The following is a 9,524-nucleotide window of genomic DNA, read 5'->3' as shown; positions in this document are numbered from 1 at the left end:
TGTTCAAGCTAACAGGATTGGTTCCTTAGATTTGTTGTGTATGAAACCATGGAGGTCTGGAGGTCATTGGTATACTGGAATTCCAAAGTGAAAATGCTCAGCCGTGGTATTTACTGCTTATTTTATTCATACTCTGTCATTTAGCATTAAAAACACATCATATGGACATATTAACAAAGTAAAATAACATGTTATTTACCAGATTGGGTTTTCCACCACAACTCACAATAAGTTAAATGTCCCTTAGTTCAAAAATAACAATGGATTTGGGATGGATATTATAAAAATCCTTTCTATGAAACAGTAGTGTAGACCCTAGACTTGTATATAAGTGATGGACGAGACAGCTGTGACGTCACCTGTTGGTTTGTGGACTTCCATTTTGAAGCCTTGAGTTTGGAATTTTGTTGGGTGCATACATATAGCAATACGATAGCGATCTATCACAAGGTAGCTCTGTCCTAAACATACCCTGATTTATTGTAGATTTTCCTTTAAATGGGACCATAAGTTACAAAATTTAAAACATTCTGTGCTCAAAAAGCCTTGCAACCAATGACTAAGACCGTAAACATATTAAGATTTATTTTTTTTACTGAGGTGAAAAAAGGATAATTTTCTCATAGACTTTTATACTGTCTGACTTCTTTTTGCAACCAGAGGCGTCTCCCCCTGCTGGCTCTTAGAAAGAATGCAGGTAAAAGTCACTTCTGCGTTTGCTCACTCACACTTCAGGCCGCATCCAACTTTTTTGTACACAGTCTTAAGTGTGACCTAAAATAAGAAGCAAATGCGATATTCCATTTTACCACACAACCTGTAGTTCAGACCTTATACTGCAGTTTGTTTGGTGACGACTGGGGAGCTATCCTCACTCTTCTGACTCTGTGGCATGATATTGTCCTCAGACTGACTTTTATGATCTTCCCGTGGGCAGAAAGGAATGTAACGAACCCAAGACTGAGATCGAAGGTAGGAAGTTATACCAAAGGGCAGGTTATACACCTCCTCAGTTCCCAAGTTGCTGCCCGAGTCTTCAAGTTGTAGTTTCTCCAAGCCTAAGAGGCCACGTTCAAGTTTAGTCCCTGAATGACATTAGAAAAGCAATTAGCTTACATTCACAGAAAAGCTGATTCACACACTGATAAAGCTCTGGCAGTAAAGCAACACAACAGAAACAGGTTTCCTGTCCAGAATCTACATAGAACTGCAGCTGCCATGTGCACTGAATAGACCATATAATTTCCTTGGAAAGCACAGGTGCTGCTAATGTTGTTAACAGTGATTAATGTGACTAATTACACCCGTGCCTTTTGTTATGACAAGTCAGAATGTGATTCAGATTCAGTCTTCCACGTCAGCTTACCGGGAATTGTATTATCTAGGAAGAAGCCCAAAAACCCTCCTACAAACATATTGGTGGTCAACAATGTGGTCAACACCTGGTCCACTTCTTTGACTCCTGACGCCAAGGACACAAGAGAAAAACATAAATGCAGTGTAACAAAACAATAAGAATCATATTAATGACTTTCTGTTGTAATGACGTTAAATTTCAGTTTTACAAGAATGGTAGGTTAAAGATATTTCTTTTCTTTTGTGTTAATGATACCTGTTTGGAGATAACTGGGATACTTCGTGATCCAGTTTGGAATGACAAGTGCAGAAAACATGGAGAAACCGAAAATGAAGACATTCCTAGACGAATTCATGTCCGTGTACTGTCAAATAAGATAACCAAAAATGCCACTATCAGCAAAACAACATTTGTAAATTATGAAAGAAAAACTATTTAAGGCTGCTGTTTACCTGCAGATTAGAAATTCCAGCAGCAGATATGACTCCAAACATGATTAGGAACATCCCTCCGAGCACAGGAGTGGGGATGGTTGTGAAGATGGCGCCAATTTTGCCCAGCATCCCCATCAAAATCATGAAAAATCCAGTTAGGAGAATCACCGTCCGGCTACCCACCTGTCACCACACAAACACCTTGTCATATATGCATGTATGCTGTTCAGGAAATTTTTAATAATAACCTGCTGCATAGTATAAAAATGACATCAACCCCATACACAAATGACCTTTGACTACTTTTTTCTCCTGTTGAAGGATAGATGATGTTAGGGAGCATGTACATATCTTACTTTGGTGATATCAAGTGCTGCTATATTCTCGCAAAAAGAAGTAGTCCCATTTCCTGTTCCGAAGGCACCCGCCAGCAAAGATCCGATCCCTTCCACACCGATGCCCCGGTTGATGGCGTGCTTGGGTGGACGAGGCGCCCCCGACAGCCGGGCACATGTGTGGTAGTCGCCCACAGACTCGATCATGGAGCATATTATCCCAGCCATAATGCCAAACACACCTGCCAGGCTTACAGTCGGTATCCCCCACTGACCTGAAAGAGGAAGAGTTCATAAGCAGATACTTCAGCACTGGCTGAATATAAGAAAATCAGATTTAGTCAGGTACAAATTCAAGGTACTTGCGTTGTACTTGAATTTTTTCCATTTATTGTGACTCTACACTTTCACTCCACTACATCTCAGACAAAAAATCTGCACTTTCTACTCCACTACATTTGTCTGACATTTGTAGTTCTTTTATATACGCTACCATTCAAAAATTTGGGGTCACTCTGAAATGTCCTCATTTTTGAAAGAAAAGCATTTTTTTTCTCAATGAAGATAACATTAAGACAATCAGAAATACAGTCTAGACATAGTTATTGTGGTAAAGACTATTCTAGCTGGAAATGGCTCATTTTTAAAGGAATATCTCCATAGGGGTACAGAGGAACATTTCCAACAACCATCACTCCTGTGTTCTAATGCTACATTGTGTTTCCTAATCGTGTTGAAAGGCTAATTGATGATTAGAAAACCATTGTGCAATTATGTTAGCACATGAATAAAAGTGTGAGTTTTCATGGAAAACAGGAAATTGCCTGGGTGACCCCAAACTTTTGAACAATATACACATAAATATACACTACCAGTCAGAGGTTTGGACACGCTTTCATGAGAAAGCGTGTCCAAACTTTTGACTGGTGGTGTGTGTGTGTGTGTGTGTGTGTGTGTGTGTGTGTGTGTGTGTGTGTGTGTGTGTGTGTGTGTGTGTGTGTGTGTGTGTGTGTGTGTGTATTATATATAAACCACATATTCAAACTGGATGTAACAAGCGAGGGCACTACATCAACTATACCAGGAGTTGTAGCAACCTGTCAATCCACAGTTGCTCTGTCTGAAACTTACCCTGCTTCAGTGTCTATTTTTCTCTAAATGGGACTTTAATTTACAAAATTAACACTCTGCTGTACTTTAAAAGTCTTGAAACCAGCAAATGAGACTGTAAACTTATTAGGAAAATATTTACTCAGGTAAAAAATCATGGGTGAATTGAGATCATTTTCTCATAGACTTCTATATAATTTGACTTAATTTTGCAGCTACAGGAGTCACCCCCTGCTGGCTGTTGCAGGTTAGAGTCACTTCTGCATTAGCTTTATTTTCAGACCTGGAGGCTTTATCCAACTTTTTCACACAGTCTATGAGTGTGACCTAAAATAAAAAGCAAATGTGATACAAATTCGAACTACTTGCACTTTACTTGAGTAACGTGGGACATGTTGTATGCCTACCTGCAACTGCACTTTTGCATATTGCTGCAATCCTGGACTTACGCATGTATTTATGTGTAGTCATGTGTATAGTAAGTAATGATTTGAAAACAGGGCCTTTATTTGAAGTCCAGTATTTTCACAGTGTGATATTGCTACTTAACCAAAGCCCACCTTTGGATAAACAGGAAAAAAATAATGAATGGAGGATATTGTTACATTTAAAAAAAAAAAAAAAAGGATCTAAATATGTCCTCTACCAGTACCTTTCAGGAGTGTGTAGTTGTTTTGGGAACTTACCAGGATAGGGAAATATGAACCAAGAAGCCTCGATCAGGGCATTTCCCTTCACATCGGTACGGGCCAGGTAGCCGTATTGGGCTGAATCAGATGGCAGGACATCATAGATGGTGAGGAGGTAGCAGAATAACCATGGGATTGCAATGCCAAGCAGGATCTAATAGTATGAGTGTAAGCATTTACGGGTCAGATCATATTGAAAATTGAGCTTTTGAAAATATATTGGTAGTATTTTAAGCAAATGATGCGTTGCCAGAGAACATACAGGCACTGTCTGGAATGGGTAGAACTTTGAAGTGTGTAGTTTCTTGGTTTTGCTGTATGCAGGAACAGGGATTGGTACACGACGAAGGTACTGAGAGAACAGGATGATCAGTGTCATGGTCCTGAGTGTATGGCAAGAATAGCATAATTACATGCAAATTAGAGACTCCTTTCACATTTGAAGCACACAGCTGATGAGACCATAATCAGTGAAGTTAGAGCTTGATTGTCATGTCTAAATTGCTGCTGCTTCACTTCAGAGTGGTTACTACTTACAAAACAGAGATGGCCCAGTGGCTGCCAGCCTTCTCTCCGGCAGAGTCGTACAGTGACAGGCCTACGAGAGAGACTGTGGGGGCAATAGTTAAGGGGCCAATGAAGCGCATGAGGAAGCCGATGAGGCCAGAGAAACCAACCAGGACCTGCAGGACGGAGGCCACCATGATCGAGCCCTGCAGCTGTGGACATGAACACAGCAGCATCAGAATCGCCACTCTTCTGTTGTCTGAGTGATAGACTGCAACAGTGATTATGACTGGTTGCTCCCTTGAGCAGAAGCCACGTGCTCACTGAATTAAACATGAGCTCCACAGAAGTGTTGCTTTTTTTGTTTTGGCTTGCTTATATTGGAGTGTTCGCTCACTGTTGTTATGCGGGTCTGCCACACTTCTATGAAGACAGGAGATGAGGTATTGACCAGAGTGGAGTTCTGGGTCCAAGCTGGGCACTTGAGTTCTGGCACGGACAGCAGGGCCATGGCAGGGGTCAGCAAGGAAAACGTACCTCCCTGTAAGATGGGAAGCCTACGTGTGGGAAGATGAGATTGAACTTTATCAAGCTTGTGCCTGATATTGCTCATAAAACACCTTTACACAATATAGCAATAAATCCATCCATCCATTATCTATACACCGCTTAATCCTCATTAGGGTTGCAGGGAGGCTGGAGCTCATCCCAGCCAACTTTGGGCAAAGGCACCCCGGACAGGTCGCCAATCTACTGCAAAGCTACACATACAGACAAACAATCACATTCGCATTTACACCTACGGACAATTTAGAGTTACCAATTAACCTGAGCATGTTTTTGGACTGTGGGAGGAAGGCGGAGTACCCGGATAAAACCCACACATGCACAGGGAGAACATGCAAACTCCATGGAGAAAGATCCTGGCAAGGCCGGGACGCACACCGGGGATCTTCTAGCTGCAAGGCCAAAGTGCTAACCATCAAGCCACTGTGCAGCCCATCATAATAAGTGCAGTGTCTAATTAAAAAGCAACAAGATATATGTCTGATACATTACTGGAAATGAACATAAGTAAGCAAAAGTAAGATTTCAGTGAAAAAGTAAGACTTACTGCTGACAACGCTTCTGTAGTAAAGTGATATTACACACAGTAAGGAAATGTTGCACATGAAATTGAAATATTGCACGAGTAGGAAATATAGCAAAAAAAATAAAAAATTACATCTGATAATGTGATAGTGGGACAGATGGAAGAATGAGAACTGAGTATATCTAAAGTTGTTTCTGGATGGTGTTACTGATGTATTAAGACAGTGTTGAGGCCAATTCATGTTGTCATCATCCACATGTCCGCAAGGGTACATGTGACGTAAATTTTGCTGTGTCCAAACTTTTGACTGGTTGTGTACATGTTTCAGAAAAACAAATATTGCTCAATAAGACTGCTTGTTTTGAGGAAAATTCTCCATCATCATTTTTTGCAATGTGTCTGAGCCACTTTCTTTGCTTGTCATTTGCAGCGCCAAGGCTATGCACAAACATCAGATTTTTATTCAGCACATACACAGAACAGGCAGCTAGCAAACCATGAGCAGATACTCACTGCATTTGACAGAAACTGTAACTTAGAATTGCAAACTATACGTTAAAGATTGTGGTAACAAGTGCAATACTTTTCAACTTGGCTAGATTCTGTCTCACTTAAGTCCAACTTTGTGTGTGAACAGAATTTATTGCAACTATCTCTCCAATCTTTCCTTAAAGGATGCTGAGGAGTGAAGTTGACTCGTGGCAACATTCTCACCGGACACCGAAGGTGACCTGCAGGATGGTGCACAGGCCGGAGACGAAGAAAATGGTGTTAATGAGGCGACTCTGAGTCAGGCTATCATGCTGCAGACACAACCCCTCAGAAAGAATAAGAGGAATGGAGATGATTCCACCAAACGCTGTCAGGTAATGCTGTGGTGGAGAGGAACAGCGATGAGAATGATAAAATTATAGTACTGACTATGTGACACACAATAACAACTTACACCACCGTTCAAAAGTTTGGGGTCACCCAGGCAATTTCATGTTTTCCATGAAAACTCCCACTTTAATTCATGTGCTAACATAACTACACAAGGGTTTTCTACTCATCAATTAGACTTTCAACACCATTAGCTAACACAATGTAGCATTAGAACACAGGAGTGATGGTTGCTGGAAATGTTCCTCTGTACCCCTATGGAGATATTCCATTAAAAATCAGCCGTTTCCAGCTAGAATAGTCATTTACCACATTAACAATGTCTAGACTATTTCTGATTAATTTAATGCTATCTTCATTGAAAAAACTGCTTATCTTTCAAAAATGAGGACATTTCTAAGTGATCCCAAACTTTTGAACAGTGGTGTAAGCCTGTAACTCACTGACAACTATAATATGCAATTCTAAAATGACTACATAATAAAAGCTTTAACATATGACTTTTATTGGCCCAATTGCAACGTAATTACACATGCGATAAGGACACTTACTAAGCATTCATATAGAAACAACACAGATATGATCACACCTACCTGAAGGGCCAGGAAAATACAAAAGTACCACGGGGGGACATCAGTTACGCAATAGGTTGGTTTATTTCTGTTGTCCTCTGCTGCTACACAACTGCTCCCAAAAGTCTTACTCGCTTCTCCTTTGACTTGCTCGTCCATCTGCAGCGCCACAAAAAAAAAAAAAAAGGATTCAAAACCGCAGACAAACAGACAGGCAGAATAATTGTTAAGGAGGTATAGGAGGAGAAGGAGTCATCTTCAATTCAATGAAAAATGACTCACCTATCATCAAGTTCACTTCGCTAACAGTTTCTTTAGAAATAAGCAACAAAAACTCACCTGAGGACATTCTTATGTATTTACTGGCTCTCAGCTGAATTTTATGACTAGTAAACATTCAAAGTTCATGTTTATTTTACACTGAATTATTGACAACATTTTACATTTCATGTGCACTTTCAAGTAGTTTGGCATCTCAGTTGTGTTTGGTTGCAAATGTAGGATTCTATGAAGCAAATAAAACAGTGTCTTGTACAGTGCATGCCCTGTGCCAGAGCTGTGTGAACTTGGAGGAAAATTCTTCAAAAGTTGCACAACTTTTTAAAACTGTCTTCTTAAATTACTCCCACTGTGTGTTTAATCAGGCGATTAAACTCTGCATATTTTGCACGATTAATCAGAACAAAGTGAAGTGTATTTCTTACTACTTAACACAATATAATGTCAGAAGTATGTGTGTTCTCTGAATACTTACAGGCTCCCTATTGATGCTGGCTGCAATTAGAAAGAACTCCTACAGATGCCAGCATTGCATGAATAAGTTGTTGTACTCACCTCAAATGCAAGATTGTCAACCTCACCGCTTCCCCTCTCTGCAGCCATGACCATTGGAGTTGAGGTTCTTCTACTGGGAGTAGAGTTAAAATCTAAAGACAGCCAGACAAACAGACAACTTAAATAGGCATGACTCGAAGGAGAGTGTTGGGGATGGGAAACTATTCACTTATTATGTGAGTTGTAAAAGTGTTTATTACTCTGGGAACACAAGGTGAATCCCTCTTTGTTGGACCTGAACTTTAAACTCATGAGGTTATCACACATTATGTTTCAACTGTTTTATGGTCACTGATAAGTTATTGCAAAGAAAGGAATTTCTTTAACAGCATTAGATGATTGGATGGATTGGTTTGTTATGTAGTTCTTATTGTGTCTTGTGTTGAAAACATACACCAACCAGCCACAACAATAAACCCACCTGCCTAATATTGTGTAGGTCCCCTTTGTGATGCTAAAACAGCTCTGACCTGGCCAGGCCTGGACTCCACTAGACCCCTTAAGGCAGCCCTATTCAATTAGCGGCCCGCGGGCCACATGCGGCCCGAAAGCAACCCTCGAGTGGCCCTAAAGCAACTGCCGAGTGATTGGGACTTGGGTCCGAGAAAAACAGAAAAACATCTTTCAGTAACACTGACAAGTTCTTACAAAAATTCCAACATTATTGCAAACATTGAATGCAACACTTACCGTAACCTAGCAACTAACCCACAATGCATTGTGTTGAGTAGACGCGTTTGAAAAGTTAACATTAGCAGTTCTATACAGGCGAAAATAGCAGCGTGTCTTTTTCTATCCTGAAACGACAAATCGGCGAGGAAAACCGTCGGTTTAATCCTGCGTGGACTGACAAGTATTTATTTATTTACCACCAAGTCCGAACGCCAAACCAATGCGTTTACTCTGCAACGAGTGCGTTGCAGCGCTGAAAGATTATCATGTCCGAAGACACCACATTGGAAAACGTTTCGGACAAACTTTCCCGAGGGATGTCACGAGAGAGCGGCTATAATTCAGAGTTTGACTGCATCTTACAACCGGAGCTGTACTACAATGAAGCGGACCTGCACAGCTCAGGAAAGGGCCACGAAAAAGAGGCCGTTCACAGACTCAGAAACAGTGAAGGACTACATGTTGGCTGTCGTGGATGAAGTTTTAACGGACGATAAAGTTAAGACGAGTGTGACATCTGCTATCAAACAGGTCTGACAAGTCAAACATTCTCGCCACAGATGTCTTCGAGACATGGTAAGTGCAACAAAGCAGCGTGCTGTAGCAGACACTAAAGGTAGTTTTATGTATTTATGTGACTATTTTCTGTTCACTTATTATAAGTTTAATATTTAAGAAAGACATTTTGTTTTGACAGTTATTTCACTTAGTTGCACTTTATCAAGCACTTTGATGTCAGCTTTATTTCGTTTCAAAGGGATAGTAACTATCACTGTGCCTACTGTTTATTTATTTTTTTTATTATATGCACTGAAGATGTGACTGTCTCAGATGAGACCAAATATGGACAGGGACAAACTCTGTTTTTTATTATTTCAAAAGAAGAATAATGTCTCAAGTTCTGAAAAGTTACTGTTAAGCAAGTTACTTTTTAATGCACTTTGAGATGTGACCAAAACAAAAGATGGTGTTTCTAATCTGCACTTAGTTTTTATGTTCATATGCACCTTAGCCTGTGCTTATATTTACCTATCAAAAT

The 9,524-nt window shown here is 40.3% G+C and overlaps 1 protein-coding gene and 1 long non-coding RNA gene across 2 annotated transcripts in view; one reads left to right on the top strand and one right to left on the bottom strand.

The window, feature by feature from the left end:
• Positions 1-104: 104 nt before the first annotated feature.
• Positions 105-7,973, bottom strand: LOC111569673 (solute carrier family 23 member 2-like). Its single transcript, XM_023271942.3, has 12 exons — positions 7,814-7,973; positions 7,001-7,138; positions 6,240-6,397; positions 4,830-4,989; positions 4,463-4,644; positions 4,188-4,308; positions 3,923-4,079; positions 2,148-2,401; positions 1,810-1,974; positions 1,613-1,721; positions 1,367-1,462; positions 105-1,085 (listed from the first exon to the last, which is right to left on the bottom strand). Exons 1-12 carry the CDS (start codon positions 7,865-7,867, stop codon positions 832-834), a joined length of 1,848 nt encoding a protein of 615 aa, XP_023127710.1. The 5' UTR covers positions 7,868-7,973; the 3' UTR covers positions 105-831.
• Positions 7,959-9,524, top strand: part of LOC118470407 (uncharacterized) — a 25,311-nt gene continuing 23,745 nt past the window's right edge. Inside the window, exon 1 of the long non-coding RNA XR_008603467.1 lies at positions 7,959-9,061. This is a non-coding gene — a long non-coding RNA (uncharacterized LOC118470407). The remainder of the gene's footprint in view (positions 9,062-9,524) is intronic.

This window comes from Amphiprion ocellaris, chromosome 12 (genome assembly GCF_022539595.1).
Source record: "Amphiprion ocellaris isolate individual 3 ecotype Okinawa chromosome 12, ASM2253959v1, whole genome shotgun sequence".
In the NCBI taxonomy this organism is placed as follows: domain Eukaryota; kingdom Metazoa; phylum Chordata; class Actinopteri; family Pomacentridae; genus Amphiprion; species Amphiprion ocellaris.
Note: the sequence above shows the minus strand (reverse complement) of the source record. Positions and strands in the feature narration are given on the sequence as shown.